Source organism: Netta rufina (assembly GCF_964035555.1).
Source record: "Netta rufina genome assembly, chromosome: 20".
NCBI lineage: Eukaryota > Metazoa > Chordata > Aves > Anseriformes > Anatidae > Netta > Netta rufina.
The window spans coordinates 9,413,195-9,428,198 of NC_140144.1; the positions used below are offsets into that span (position 1 = coordinate 9,413,195).

Genomic DNA, 15,004 nt, shown 5'->3' on the forward strand with positions numbered 1-15,004 from the left:
GGCACGGCTCGGGGTGCCGAGCCCGTCAGCTCCAGGCACAGCTCAGGGGCTCAAACCCATCGGTTCCAGCCCCGTTCCTCGCTTCGGCTCTGCCCCAGCTGCTTGGTGTCCCCAGGGGAGCACCCAGGGGTGCTCTGAGGGGCGCTGCGGGGTCTGGTTGGCGATGACGGTGGCGGGGTGCTGGCTGCTCCCTCACCACGGCCCCCAGAGCTCCTGCTGAGAGCCCTCAGGCTGCCACAGCAGCAGGCTGGGGGCGGCTGAGGGGCTTTGAGGCGCTTCTGGAAGCGCTGGGTGCCGGTGTTAATTGGGATAATTACGCTGTGCCTCACCTAAACGCCACCTCTACTCACACACAGATACATCATTGTGCCACCTAAGCACTACCTTTAATTACACACAGATACGTTTATTATACCACCTAAACGCCACCTCTAATCACACACAGATACATTTATTATACCACATAAACACCACCTCTAATTACACACAAATACGTTTATTCTCGACCCTGGCCCTGTCAGCCCTCAAGGCGCCGAGAACTACCCGCCCCAGCGTGCCCCGCGCGGTGGCCGCCTACAACTCCCAGCGCCCCCCGCGGCTCCTGTGGTATTGGCGGGCAGCGGCCGCCCTGGCGGAGGGGCTCCCGCAGGGCTCGGGGCGCTGCGCGCCTCAGGCCCGTCGGTAGGAGCCGGGCCCCGCCGCCCCCTTCCCCCCCCTTCTCCTTCCCCCCCTTTCTCCTTCCCCCTTCCCCACCCGGCCTTGACAGCCGCCATTTGCTTTGCAGGCCCCTCGGCGGCCCCCGGAGGAGCGGTGGCGGCGGCTTCAAGTCCCCGGTGAGTGCCCGAGGCCGGGCCGCAGCCTGTGGGTGGGCGCTGCCGGCCTGCCCCGGGTGGGGCCGGCACCTCAGGGAGCCCGGAACGCCCCGGGAGCGGCCGCCCCGCCGGTATTCGGGGGGTGCTCGGTCCCAGCCCCTGGGGAGCAGTCGGTGGGTGCTGTAACGTGTCTGTCCGTGGCTCTGTCCGTCTGTCCGTCCGTGTGTGTGCCCCCAGGTCCCGGCCCCAGCCTCCTGCCGCCCTCCCGAGGCCACCGGAGAAGCCCTGCGCCGTGAGATAGAGGAGCTGCGGCAGAAGGAGCTCGCTCTGGACCAGGAGATTGCCCAGCTGATGGCTGAGTATGTCCTCGGGAGCGCGATGTCTCTGCTGTTTTGGGTTTAAAGCATGCTGTGGTCCGGTAATTAGAGCTGAAGGGGTCTGTGGTGGTGCTGTTCTTGTCCCGGTGCTGCTCAGGGTTGGTTACAGCATTGGTTTGAATTGCAGGACTGTTAAAGACAACAGAGGATCCTTTGTGGTTCGTTTGGTAAAGGAGAACAAATTCTACTGAGAGCCTGGTTAAGGAAACTTTAACTTTACCTTGGATCTTGCTGAGGGAATTAAGCGTATGTTGGAAACGAATAGTTTTAATTGTTGTGGTACTATGGGATGTCATGCCACCTGAAGTGCTTGTTCACGTGAGGCTTAAAACTGTGATTGTGCCTTGTATGGCCTGCCACATCTAGTCCTGGATAACCTTCCTTTGTTTTTCCTTCTTGGAGCAATGTGCACTCTTTCTATGTATAAAGTGCTTATCGTGCAGCAGCAGCAATCCCTCTGTGTCATTTTTGATTTTTCTGGTTTTGTTGCAGAGGCTACAGCCTGGAGGAGTTGGAGAAACACATCGCTCTGCTCCATGAGTATAACGATATTAAAGATGCTGGTCAGATGCTGCTGGGCAAGCTGGGTAAGGAAGGGAAGGCTGCTGAAGAACTCCTTACGAAGTCTTTTTATATAAGTGCATGAAGGCAGAGCTTGTGTTAAAGATTCTTCAATTTTAGGCTTATATTAAAAAAGTGCTTGTGTAAGCACAAATGCTACTCTTGTTATTTTCTTGGAATGTTCTTAGAACTGATTCAAATTAGAACTTAGAATATATGAAATTTGGCATTTAGAGGTATTTTAGTCCATGTATGGATTACTGAAATTTGGTACATCTTGCTAATTTCTGTTGGCTTTGTTATTCATACGCTTTAAAGAAAAAAAGTAGTGGGGCAAGCAGGGGGCATAGCTGCAAAATCTTTGGTTTCTTAGCTATGGGAGGTTCTATGACTTGCTCTTTGTTTAATGAATTCAACGGTATTTCTTTCTTTTCTAGCTGTTATCCGAGGGGTTACTACAAAGCAGCTGTACCCTGAATATGATCTGGAGCTCAGTGACTAGCGCCGAACCTGAAGGCTGCCATATCCTGCAATGACTGTTACTGGCCCATTTTGTGCTGTCATTCCTGTTTAGAACCAGCACGAGGTTGTCTCAGATGTGTGTGTGTGTAAACTTGGAGTGCTGTTAACAGCCTTGTTCTAAGAGGCTTTGGAGTGCCAAATTATTAATCTCTCAACTGGTTCCTGCTTGTGGGAAGGGGCGTTGGAGATGTGGCCTTCTGGATAAATTCGGTTTTGTATGCTACCTGATCACCATTTTTATTTTTTTATTGGAAATGTAATGCAAGGTTGGTGCAAAGACTGTTCCCATTGAGTCTTTACCTCTCTTCAGCATCCAGGGTCTATTTGGATATGCTGATCTGCAGGTGGAAGAGCTGCTGAATGGATGGAGGAAGTGAGGGCATACGAATGTGCAATGGAATGGCTACTTTGAAGGAAAAGAGAAACCCTCAGAAATGGGGAGAGCAGAGGGTTGAAGTTGTTTGGTTTTGTTTTGCTTTTGAGGATTGGATCTGGAGAAGTTTGAGTGTTTTATATTTTTGTACTTAACTGCTCAGGTATCTAGAGATTTTTGTATCCTTTCTACAGTGAAATGTGAAGTTGTATTGAACTACCCAATCTGAATAAAGCAGCTCTCACATCTCTCAGCAATTCACTTTAAAAGCCTAGGAAGCATGCAATGAACTGGGGAACAAATCCTGAAAATGTGTTCTAAGACAACTTTGAGATCTATTATTCAGATCTTGTTTGGGGACACTTAGTGGAGGCAGTGTGACAGTAATGGCTGGGGGCAGAACTCCCTTAGCTCAATTCTAAATGCAGAGTCACTGAAAGTGAGCAGTGTCCTAAAATGCAAAATTGTGTTGAGAGCGTGAATGTTTCAATGTCAGGTGCTAGGACTGAGGGTGACTGTACGGCCTAAATTTGGCTACTTGGTGCAGTTCTAGGAGCGCTGGTGCAGCTGTAGCCGTGCCGGCGTTCTGCCAGCTCCGAGACTCACGCTTCTGCAGGGATGGTTTACGCTTCAGTTAGCACAAGACAGACATCAGTGGAAGGTGTCCTGATCTCCATCCATTGTCCATGATGGATGAGCGCACACAAACCCAGCCAGCTAAGAGCAAACTGCCCTTGGTGAGTCTGCAGCAGGCACAGGAACGTGCCACATGGCGGCAGCTGTGCTCCACGGCTGCCTTGGCTGCTAGTTGCAGTGCATGGAGAGCCAGAAGAATGGGAAGAGTCTAGGGCATGTGCTTCTTTATTAAGACAAGAGCTCCAAAACACTAGATTAGGACTCTCTCAACACCGTGGATGTCATACAGCTTGCTTACACACTTACTTCCCTGCGCACAGCCTACATTTCTGCTGTGACAACAGATCTAGGGTAAGGTCGGTGCTGTTGTTTGCCTGCTTGTTTTTTTGCGGGGGGAATATTTATTTTTACCTATGCAGCCAGCACTAAATTGAAGTGGCTTGGCATTGTAGCTGCTGGTGCTGCAGCTCTAACAGTGCGACGGCCCGCTGGCGTTGTAGCTGGGGTGGAAGTTGAGGGTGTCATAGGGGGTGATGAAGTTGTCTGGGCCGGTGACGTGGCTCTTCTCCAGGTAGGTGTTGAGCCCGTTGTCCCTGTACATGCCGCACTGCGCCAGAGTGTTCGAAAACGCGTGCGAGGTGACGTGCAAGGTGGTCTGTGGGAAGGAGAAACGGGAGAAAGGAGATGATTTACACGCCAACACCAGCAGCACCTGCAGTTTGCACAAGTCTGGGCAAAGCTGTAAGGGTTCTTCATCTCAAGGAGTTCATTGTCACGGGATGGGGGTCTGAGATGGCTCAGAGCTGCTGGATGCCATCTCTGAGATGTGGCCACCAAAACCTCCTAGCCTGGTGGCTTTGGGGCAGGAGGGAGGTTTGCTCTGCCTTGGCCTGGAAGCTTTTATGGAGGACATGGACCTGGGAAGAAGAAAATGAACCCAGCACTGGCAGTGTGGTGTCATTGACCACAAACCCTCGGGATGCTCCAGCTCAGTGTGCCAGCACCAGCTCTCCCTTCTACCAAACTGGGGGGCTTTGTGAACTGGGGGGGGCTTCCCGAGTCGTAGCAGGGCACCATTTCTTATGTCCGTGCCCCTCTGCCTTGGGACGGTGGCAAAAAGCCCCCCAGGAGCCCCAAGGGGGTGGCCGGGACCCGTTGGAGTCACCGGGACCCCGGGGAACGGCTCGGGCTGGCACCTACCGGCACCTCGTGCACCGTGGGGGCTCTGCTGCCGTAAGCCTGGTTGCTGGTCCGGTACAGGGGGTGCTGCTGCCTGCGGGGGGGAGGACACAGAGCATCAAAACGGGGGGGGAACCGGGGAGGGTTTGGAGTCGGGGGGAGCCGGGGCTGAGCTCACCGGGAGCCGGCGGGGTGCGGGGGTACCGGGTACCGGGAGCCGGGGACTCCCGGGGCATCCGGACGGGACATGGGGACCGGGGGGGACCTGGAGGGACCTGGGGGGACCGGAGGGGTTCGGGGGGACCGGGAGGGACCGGAGGGGGGCAGCAGCACGGAGGGGTCGTGGGGCGGTGGAAGCGGAAGGCTCCGCTCCTCTTCCTCTTCCTCCCACGGGCTCGGATCATGGCGCTGCCGCGGATCCTGCGGGCAGGTGAGGACTCGGGCAGTGCTAAACCGAGCTAAACTGGGCTAAACTGAGCTAAACTGGGCTAAACCGAGCCGTGTCCGGCAGTATGACCGCTGTCCTTCTCTCCCCGCAGCCGCCCCCCGGCTCTACAGCAGCCTCCCAGCCCCGGTGCCGGTCCCAGCCCCGGCCCCAGCCGCCCGGTCCCCCGGTCCCGGTGAGTGCTGCCGAGCCCCGGCCCCTTCCCCCTGTCCCAGGGCTTTGCTCCTGCCCCTGCCAGCTCGGGAGGTTGGGAGCGATGGTTGGGGTTTTTGTCCTTGTCGCAGCTGCGGGTGACGGGCTGCTGAGCGAGCCTCTCGCCCACCCCGACTTCTTCAACGTGAAGGAGCTCTTCTCCATGAAGGATCTCTTCAACGCCCGGGTGCACCTGGGGCACAAAAAGGGCTGTCGGCATAGGTGAGTGCTGCCCGTCTTCGTCATCCGGCACTTGTTCACATCAGGAGCGTGTCCGCAGTCTACACAAGCCTTTGGAGGTGGCATTGAGCCAGGCAGGGGTTGGGGCAGCTCACACAGCCCCCCGCTTCCATCCATTTCCCCGTTTCGTGCCCTACAAAAGCGCAGGGACCCCGAGCTGAGCAAGGTGTCAGACCCACAGCCCCTTTGCACCCAGGTGGGACAGACACGGATGGATGCAGAGAGCAGCCCTGGTGTTGGCTGGGAGTTGGGGTGTGGGGCCAGGAATTTCTGCTCGATGTAGCCCCACGGCCCCGTGTGTCGCCCGCCCTCTGCCCCCGCAGGTTCATGGAGCCCTACATCTTCGGCTGCCGCCTGGATCAGGACATCATCGACTTGGACCAGACGATGGATCATCTCCAGCTGGCCCTCAACTTCACCGCCCACATTGCCTACCGCAAGGGCATCATCCTCTTCATCAGCCGCAACCGCCAGTTCTGCCACCTGGTCGAGAGCACGGCAAGGGAGTGCGGGGAGTACGCGCACACGCGCTACTGGCAGGGCGGCCTGCTCACCAACGCCCACATCCAATTCGGGTCCGGCGTCCGCCTGCCCGACCTCATAATCTTCCTCAACAGCCTCAACAACGTCTTTGAGCCCCACGTGGCCATCCGGGATGCCGCCAAGATGAACATCCCCACGGTGGGGGTGGTGGACACGAACTGTAACCCCTGCCTCATCACCTACCCCATCCCGGGGAACGACGACAGCCCCAGCGCCATGGAGCTCTACTGCAAGCTCTTCAAGATGACCATCATTCGTGCAAAGGACTACAGGAAGCAGAGGGAGGTCTTCCACAAGCTCCAGAGCAAAGAAGAGGACAATTAGAGCCGCTTCGTGTTGGCTGAGGGACAGACGTGACTGTGCCCAGCAGCTGGAAATGGGTGTCCTGCTCTGCTCCCATGGGTGCTGCACCCACAGCATTGCTTTGGTCCTGCACCCAGAGCACCAGCTTTCAGCAGAGCAGTGCTGAGGGACATCTCCAGCTCAGAAATAGTTTGGCTGGAGCGTTCTGAGGGGAGATGGAGCAGGGCCAGTCTCAGCTCTGTCCTTGTTTGGCCCTGTTGCAATGAGGCACCTCTGTCCTGAGGCCGTCCTGTTCCCGAGCTAATGGTCTGGCATGAAACCATGCGTATCATGCACCTCTTTATGTGACAAATAAAGGGCTTTGATCCTTTTTCTTTCTTCCTGTTACATGTGATGGTGGGGAAATCTCTGGCAAACGTTCATGCTCACAAGATGAGGGGAAAAATGGGCTGCTGGTGCTCCATCCTGGGGACCCTCAGGGGGCAGGGGGCTGTGCAAGGCCGGCCTGTGCATCACGGGGATGCCGGGCCCCTTAGGGTTGAGCATCCACCACAACAGGCTGATGAAAAGAAATAAAAGGTTTCCCTTTTTCCCAAAGAAAAGGGAAACCCAGCCCCTAACATGCCCTGTGCCTCTATGGAGGCCTTAGGGCAGCCCCACAGCGTGGGTGTCAGGCACAGGGAGGGGAAGAGCCCCTGGGGAAGGTGTCCCAGTGTCCCCATGAGAGCAATGACAGCAATAAAGCTCCTGATTTTGTGACCCTGCTGAGTGGGAACCTGACCTTTCGGATGCCTCTTTTCTCTCTTTCCAGAAGAAGGTGACAATTTGTAGCTCTTTCACCTACCCAAAGCGGAGGTTAATTTGTATAATTACCTAAACATGCTTTTCTCCCACTCAGGTGTTTTTTTTATGAATTCTTTTACCTTTTTATAGTGCCAAACTTTAAAAATATGTGACAATTTGTGAGGAGTGGAGAAAGCTAAACCAAGCATGTAGTTTTCCTGTGCTCTCCTGCCTTCCTTCTGGAGATGTACTGCTCTCTGCAAGCTGTGGGGAGCTGGGGGCAGCCTCTTCTCACAGATAACCAGCGACAGGACCAGAGGGAATGGCCTCAGGTTGTGCCAGGAGAGGTTCAGGTGGGAAATGAGGAGGCATTTCTCCTCAGAAAGAGTAGTCAGGCGTCAGGATGGGTTGCCCAGGGAGGTGGTGGAGTCACTATCCCTGGCGGTGTTCAAGGAGAGGTTGGACGCGGTGCTTGGGGACAGGGTTTAGTGGTGGTACTGGTGGCAGGACCAGCAGATCCTGGAGGCCTTTTGCAGCCCTACAACGCGTGCCTCCATCTCCCCGTGTCCTTTAGGGGACGCCTCTCGCCCTCCGGCCCGGCAGGCGGCGGCCGCGTCCCTCACGGGGCGTCCCCGCCGCCCGCCCTTTATAAGCGGGAGGCGGGCACGGGCTCGGCCTTTCGGAGTGGGGAGCGGGGAGAGGAGAGGGAACGGGGCCGGGCAGGGATGAGGGGGCTCCGGGGAGGCACCGCCATGGTGCTGGGAGCCGGCACCGAGCTGCAGAGGCGCCTCAGCTCCGCCACGGGGCCCCGCGGATGGGCGCTGAGGGGGCCCGGGCGGGAGGAGGAGGAGGAGAAAGGAGCCGGGAGATGAAGGTCGGGAGCCGCCGTGGGCGATGAGGGGGGACCGGGATCGGGGGGGACAGGGAGCGTGGTTGGGGTGTGCTGTGGAGGCCTGTGGCCTCCTCGGGATTTAAACGTTAAAGATTCGAGTAATTTTAAGGGGATCTGCTTAGCAAGTTACATTTTTTGGTTTTAATCTTTTTTTCCTGAGATGCTGTGAAGTGGTATAGCTCAGAAAGAAGCTTGTTGTGTGATTAACAAAGCATCACATTCTTCCTCGTTTTTTATTCCTCTTCCTTTTCTCTTGCAGAAGGCAGAGGGTGAAATGAGCGAGATTTTTCAGCATGAGGAAGATCTTTCGGCATGAAACACCAAGGGTAAGTAACGCTGAACACGAGGCCTCTCCAGATCCTAAGCTGTGAGGAAAAGCTGGTTGCTGCTGGCAAACGAGTTTCAGGCACCTCATAAACTTATATAAGTGCTGAGCTACATTTAGTGTCACTATCTGCACCAAATAACCTTTCTAATACAACTTTAGGAGTAAGCAATAGAATCTTGTTATAAATACCCGTAATGCTGCCCTGCAGTCTTTGTGTGCTTGTTTTTTTTTGAAATTGCTTCCTGCCACAGGCGTTGCGAAGGTGGCTGCTGTGGCACCTCCGCGTCATTAGGTGGCAGAGAGAGACAGGCTATGTTCTACGCTCGCTTGTTCTGAAACCCGTGAGCACTCGAGTGATTGATAGCCTGACACTGCAGATAGGCTGGTTACGTTAGGAGGCTTCTGAGAAACTAAATCTCTCCTGTTTTTGTTGTTTTTTCTAATTGCCTGAAGTGTGAGAGCTCTATGTAATATAACAGAAAGCTGTTCTGTATGTGCTGTATTAAATGTGCAAGTCTTGGGGGTTGCATGCTGGCAGCCCCAACCCTAATGCTGTCTAAAATATGCCCGCACTATGCATTTAGTTCTCTAGTTCCTTTCTTTTGCTGGGCCTTTCAATTTCTTAGTGAAAATAACCATATAACCAGGCTTTGAAGAATGCCTAAATAGCTATCATAAATTCTTCGTGTATTTTCTCCTTTTCCAGAGAAAGGTGTGTGAAGTGGCAGACCGAGGAGGTCTTATCCAAGACGGGAGGTCTTCTCCAAGACCTGAGGTGAGCAGTTGCAGATGGGAGTTCATGTGCTTGAGAGGCTCCATGCCCTGCCCCAGTCGTGTTGCAGATGTGGCTGTAGTGCCATGTTTGTGTCATTAGGTGGCAGAAAGGAAAAGGCGACGTCTTTGCTAGTGCTCTGAAACCTGTGAGCACTCAGAAATGGCGAGCAACCTGACACTTCTTTCTAGCTGGCTCTTTTTTAATGTTAATCTTAAATCTTGCAATTTGGACAGCTGTGTAGGGACAGGGTACGGAAGCTAGCCCTATCTGTTGGTGTGACAGTCATTGTCAATAAGCACCTTGTTTGTGTAGCAGATGAGAGATGTGACTGACTTATCTACTACCAAATGTCAGCAGTCCTGTGTGCTCATTATGCTGAGCTGCAGTCTTGAAAATTCAGTAGCTTCCTTGGTGTCTCGCTCTGCTTCCATGGAAATAACGGGCTGCAAAGAGTATTTTTCTTTCCAGGCTGCTTTTTTCTGCTGCATTGTCTAAGAATGAGGCAGAGGGAGGACACTGAGCCTGAATTCCAAGTTAGCTACTGTGTCTTTAAAATTCCTTAGAGTCGTTTAACTTGTGGCTTACATCCATTTTTCTTGCTTTTGATCTCTTTCGCTATGAATCTAATTACCGTCTTTTCTTTAATAGGAAATTCTGAAGGCAGTTGTTTGAGAAGACACTTCCACGGAACAAAGGTGAGGCTTTGGAATCTGTGATAAAAAGCAACTGAATTTTGGTTTTAGCTAGAACCGAACTTAAATTTTGCTAACATGTTCTGTGTTGAAAGCTAATTCAGGTTTCTTGTATGTCATGTCTTTTATTGGCATGAAGAGATGGCCAACTCCAGTATTTATTCTAATAGTCCTGACTCCTTGGAGAGTTTGATGTCATGACATCTTAATATCATTAGGGGGCGGAGATGAATGGGCTTCCTGTGCCTGAAACTTGCAACTGCTCAGAGATTTTAACTTGACATTGTTCACATGTGTACCTCTCGAGAGAGAATCAGCGGAAGATGGAGCAAATTTCCTTGGAAAGATAGTTAGGATGATGTCAGTTTTAATCACATCGGGGAGGAAGGTCCTTTTGCTTTTTTTGCAAGGACAAACAGAAGTGACAGCTCTATCCTTGAGTTCTATTTTTGCCTTGAACGCAGTCCTTTGTGGCCTGTGAGACATCCTTGCTTTGATGTCTGTTCCATCTGGAAAGGGAGGATAGCAACATAATGCAGCTCTTGAGTTTTGCAGGGTTTTAGCATGTGGATATTGAGAATCCACTCTACCTGGGAGTGGAGTAGATGAGGGAAGCAGGCACTTGAGTTTGTTTTCAAAGTATTGGCATGGCCTAGAAGCAGTTGGGTGTGGATTCAGGATATGGAGAAAATGGTAACCTTCCCCTAACATTTGTTGAACTCTCAGCCAACAACTTCTTGACTAGCAAGGGTGCTAATCAGCTTGACCAAAAGATGCAATCAGCACCTTTGGCAATCTTCTGAAGTGTGGCTATAAAATCACGCTTGCTTTGGTGAGTTAAAAAAAAACAAAAACAACTTAAGATGTTTTTTCTTCTTACAGTTGCATTTGAGAACGGGTCTGAGTTGTTCTGCAGTTTGCATCAAATATTGAAGGTAAGTATTATCTCTTGGAAACATACACAAACATCAGCGTGTTACTAAAGCAGCGTCAGGGTAGGTGTTTTGGGTTGGTAAAGTGGTTGTGCATGTAAGAGTTGGTTGGGGGAGGTGTAGAAATCTAGATGTAGAAATCTTTTTTTAGGTATTTGAGAAACCAGAAGTTCAACAGATGAAAATTACTTTGTCATTGGCACAGATAAGAGCTATGCAATTTCAGATTGCTGATGTTAATAAAGGTTACAGAAATAACAGCAGTACAGCACAGCACTTCTTGTAAGAGTCTGTACAGTGAAGTGCTGTTTAATCAAAGACACTTTGCTGAGAACATGCTCTGTGTTGTAAAGTGTCAGAAATGATCAAAACAGGATCTCCTGCTGCAATCTGACACAACGCTACTGGAAAAAATGTCACAGATCCGCAAGTGACGAGATGATGTCTTAGATGTTCTGTAGAAATAAAAAGATTACAATGCCTTTCAGTAAATGTAGAAGAGAGTACTTCCTGAGACAGGGCGCAGCTTCCTTGTTTATGGTGGTCTAACTGGTAACATATTAGACAAAAAGCAAAAATATCATTGGGAACAATGCAACTTTTTACTTGTTTTCTGCTGTGTTTGTATGTTAGCATGCTGGAAGTGAGAGAAGCTTTGGCTACATGTAGCTTTGTGAAACTCTTGAGGCTTTGCAGTGACTAATAGCTTGACAAAATCTGGCAGTGCTAAATGTTGGAAAATGTCCTCATTAAATGGGCATTATGAGGGCCAAAGGTGCCATTAACCAAGCGGGTAGCTGCTGGCTGCAAAATGAGCCATTTAATTGGGAAAAGTCACTGCCTACCAGCAGTGGTGTTGGAAAAGAATGCTAATAAGGTTGTTGGGGATATGGGTATGCAGGGAGGCATGCCTTAAGATGCGACTCTTCCATTTAAATTTCCTGACTTCTTCTAACGCTGAAATACGTAATGGATTTTTTTTCATTAGACTTCACTCACATCAAGGGTCCTGTAGGGGTAGCGAGTACCTAATGAGGCTCTCTTTAGACCTTTACTGTGAGGCATAGAAAGAACATCTATTAAAATTTTCCCAATGGCATTTGCTGCTAACCATCTTCCCAAGACTGAGCAGCAATCCTGGGCTATGAGTATTTCTTTATCGAAAGAATTACCTAGCTTTTGGCTTTGGAAAAGATCAATATTTTGTATCAAAGTGGTTCTGATTTAAAAAAAAAAAAAAAAAAAAAAAGTATATTACCATCACTGCTTATAACTGTTTCATGGCTTTGAGCACTGGAAGAAGCCCAGCTTTTCTTCCTTTGCATTATTAATAGCTTGCCTCTGCACTGGGGTTGGCAAGCTCCCCTTTGAGTTTTAGGGAGCTGAAGGGCAACCAAAGTGCTTCAAAACCTTCCTGATGCAGTGGCATAGAACCTCCTAAAGTAGTCTAATTTATTAGTGCCTTCTGTCACTGCTTTAGGTCTGATCCATGCAAGTTTCCAGGCGCTCAGCTTCCACTGACTGCAGTGGTTTCAGCCAGTGAATTGCAGAGTTCATGTGTGTTTTTTTTCTGGACTGAAGTATAATTTTTGAGCTTAGATACTACACCATAGTGAGGAGCAGGAGTCTCAATGGTATGGATTAGTTATCTTTTTAGGATTAACATTTATTGGTAACTTTTGCTGGCTGTATTTATTTGAAGTTCTTGTCTAACATCTTGGGTATTTTTTTTATTTGCAGATCATGCCTTGAATTTTAAAATTGCTCACAAACCTGGCTACAGCAGAAGAAATGGTTTAGAAGTGCCTGCATTTGAAGATTCCTAAAGCTTCATCTTTTCTTACATGGTTCAAGCAAACTACAGCCAGCGAAAGCTCATGCAGTGCTGCTTAAATGTAGCTCTGAATGTTTGCTGTAACGTGTGAACTCAAATGTATAGCTCCAAGTGTCCTTTTCATGTACTCTTGATGAAGAGCCTTAAAGGCTGTAGGCTTCAATTTCTGCCAGTAATCTTGGCTCGCACACAATGTGAAAATATTCACGCCCCTGTTTTGAAGCACTGTTGTCTTGATGTGTTTTCTCCATATGGTTGAAGAGGCTTAAAATAAAACTACTATAAAAATGCTACCTACAAGTCTGAATTATGCTTGTGTAATAGTACAACCCAAAGTAATACCGTAAACTATTGTGATTTAGGACTTACCTGTGCAGATGAGAACTAATATTTTTTCAACCTTGAAGAATGAAACATAGGACTGAGTTAAGAAGCAAGTTTTTCTTCTAGCAGTCCTAAATCTACCGTGCTGCTCAAGCAGCAGCATCTGTTGAGATCCATTTGTCAGCCTTTCACTGTTCCAGCTCTTCCTCCTTTTCCAACTGCTGTGGGAAGTTGGAAGGAGGCTTTACGAGGGTAAAATAGCTTTGCCTTTAGTCATACTTCACATTGTACCATAACTTGCAAACAATAATCAGTTGTTTGGAAACACTTGTGTGTTGTATTAGTGATGAACAAAACTGGGTTCTTGGGGTCTGTGTCATAATGAGTGTCCAGCCCTGTTCCTGGGGTTTGCAGATGAATAACATGGTAATGTGGTATTTTTGTCAAAAGTCTTTATTTGAATGAAGTGTCTTAGCTAGTCCTCTTAAATACACGGGCTGTCTTTCTCCTGAACAACTCGTCATAAATGCATAAAGAGGTTCTGATGCTTGGGATGATGTGGATAAGTACAGAATGCATTTGTTTTCTTTTGTTTTACCTGCTGCTTTATCTAATGCGGCTTTTGGGGAAGGGAGCAGTGGGGATGAAGTGTTGTGGGAGTGCCATTTATCAGGACCAAACTTACTTTTAAGATTTCAAACAGATGGGAGGGTGAAAAACGGCTGTCCTGAAAATGAGAGGATTTGGCATGGTTGTTAGGTTTCTTTTCCTAATGGCAGAAGAAAATTAATCTGTCAGTGGAGCTAGTTGCCATGGGAATACAGGACAATAGACGAGGAGCTGGGGTAGCTTGGTGGAGCCTCGTTAAAAGGGTTCCAGTCCTTGCCTTCCCCCAAAGGCTCTGTGCTGTGCAGGGACCTGTACCTGTGCTTGGTGCGGTGCCTGGAGGTGGAGTCCTCGCTGTGTGATGTTGATATTGAATTAAGGGCACCTCCAGTGGGCTGAGGAACTCGCAACCCTTCAAGTGAAGAAACCTTACAAATGCTCAACCTTACCCCAGATGAATTATGCTGCGAAGCCGACTCCTCTGCAGGGAGCAAGCTCGGCTGGCTCTGCGCTAGATTTAGAGCACTGTTGACACTGAAACATTTCCTCCATAAATAACAGTGAGAGGTAATGATGATCCTATGGAACTAATAGAAGGAAATACTGATATCTCTCCTCCAAAGGGCTCATAAATTTGCAGCCATGACGTTACCCGTTGCCTTTGCGGGCTATATATACTGCCAGATGTATTTTTTTCCCTCGATGATTGTACTTCAGATAGACGCTCCACTTCACTGAGCAATTGTTGGCAAGAGCACCAGCATATGTGCTCCAGCGGCAGCGATACGATTATCCTGGGAGCAGAGCGGGCTCAGGGTGGCTCACAGAAACTCTTCCTCGCTACCCTTGATTGTATAAAGCCGAGTGTTTAAAGGAAACAGCCTGTGGCGAAGAGACCTGGTGCTATTTGCACAGACAAACAAATGGTCGCCGCCGAAAAGAGTCTCTGCAAATTCATTCTGATGATGGGAGAAGCACTGGATTATTCTGGCATTAATCTTTAACCTCTGCAGTGCAAGCCTGGCTTAGAGGATTAAAGGGAAAGGTTGCCTCATCCTTGCACAGGTGGCTGAGGATGGTGGGCAGTAACGAAGGACAAATTAGTGGTAGCTGGTCCAAACTGAGCACGGGGTAGCCCTTACGTTCCCTTTAAGCTGTCCTGGCCTTACATGCCCCAAAACCTGGCACGCTGGGGAATGGCCTGGGCTTCCCGGCAGCCACTTTGGGCCCACAGGCAGAAGCAGCTGGGTGGAGAGCCTCACGCAAGCACTTGCATCACTGTCATGGGGTCAGGCACTTAAAAAAGCAGCAAAACAATTGCCAGGGTTCTCTGCCCTGGAAAAGACAGCTTATCCGCTGCCTAAGTTGCAGCTGGATCTCATGGTAGCTGACTCAGATACTTAGGGAGATGCTTCTGAATAGGAAAAATCTACCTTTTTCGCCTTTTTAGCTCGCAAGCAAGCTGGTGCTCAGAAGGCTGCTGTTGCACTATTGATGTACTGGCGTGATTCACAGAAAAGCTATTTATTTACATCAGAGATGTTCATCAAAATAAGATGCGACAAGTACAGCATGAATGATTCATTCTCGGCTTTCGGCACTGTTTTCCTCTTAATCAAGGAACAGTGAGAGGCACCCAGCTGGGCTCCGCTCCC

At 50.1% G+C, this 15,004-nt stretch overlaps 3 protein-coding genes and 1 long non-coding RNA gene across 4 annotated transcripts; 3 read left to right on the forward strand and 1 right to left on the reverse strand.

Moving 5' to 3' along the window:
- Positions 1 to 163: 163 nt before the first annotated feature.
- SWI5 (SWI5 homologous recombination repair protein) lies at positions 164 to 2,898 on the forward strand (the record flags this gene model as incomplete). Its single annotated transcript, XM_084298817.1, has 6 exons — positions 164 to 169; positions 530 to 681; positions 785 to 833; positions 1,050 to 1,171; positions 1,682 to 1,776; positions 2,188 to 2,898. 6 exons carry the CDS (start codon positions 164 to 166, stop codon positions 2,250 to 2,252), a joined length of 489 nt encoding a protein of 162 aa, XP_084154943.1. The 3' UTR covers positions 2,253 to 2,898.
- A 609-nt stretch (positions 2,899 to 3,507) lies between these two features.
- PIERCE1 (piercer of microtubule wall 1) lies at positions 3,508 to 4,771 on the reverse strand. The gene is made up of 3 exons (XM_084299288.1): positions 4,639 to 4,771; positions 4,482 to 4,554; positions 3,508 to 3,936 (listed from the first exon to the last, which is right to left on the reverse strand). The coding sequence occupies exons 1-3, from the start codon at positions 4,707 to 4,709 to the stop codon at positions 3,751 to 3,753; spliced, it is 330 nt and encodes a 109-aa protein (XP_084155414.1). The 5' UTR covers positions 4,710 to 4,771; the 3' UTR covers positions 3,508 to 3,750.
- Positions 4,772 to 4,852: 81 nt separating this feature from the next.
- Positions 4,853 to 6,553, forward strand: MRPS2 (mitochondrial ribosomal protein S2). The gene is made up of 4 exons (XM_084299009.1): positions 4,853 to 4,890; positions 5,000 to 5,080; positions 5,190 to 5,319; positions 5,661 to 6,553. The coding sequence occupies exons 1-4, from the start codon at positions 4,863 to 4,865 to the stop codon at positions 6,202 to 6,204; spliced, it is 783 nt and encodes a 260-aa protein (XP_084155135.1). The 5' UTR covers positions 4,853 to 4,862; the 3' UTR covers positions 6,205 to 6,553.
- A 1,151-nt stretch (positions 6,554 to 7,704) lies between these two features.
- Positions 7,705 to 12,690, forward strand: LOC311217289. The gene is made up of 6 exons (XR_014619017.1): positions 7,705 to 7,840; positions 8,118 to 8,184; positions 8,893 to 8,961; positions 9,610 to 9,656; positions 10,536 to 10,588; positions 12,326 to 12,690. It is a non-coding gene; the product is annotated as an uncharacterized lncRNA (long non-coding RNA).
- The last annotated feature ends 2,314 nt before the right edge of the window (positions 12,691 to 15,004 follow it).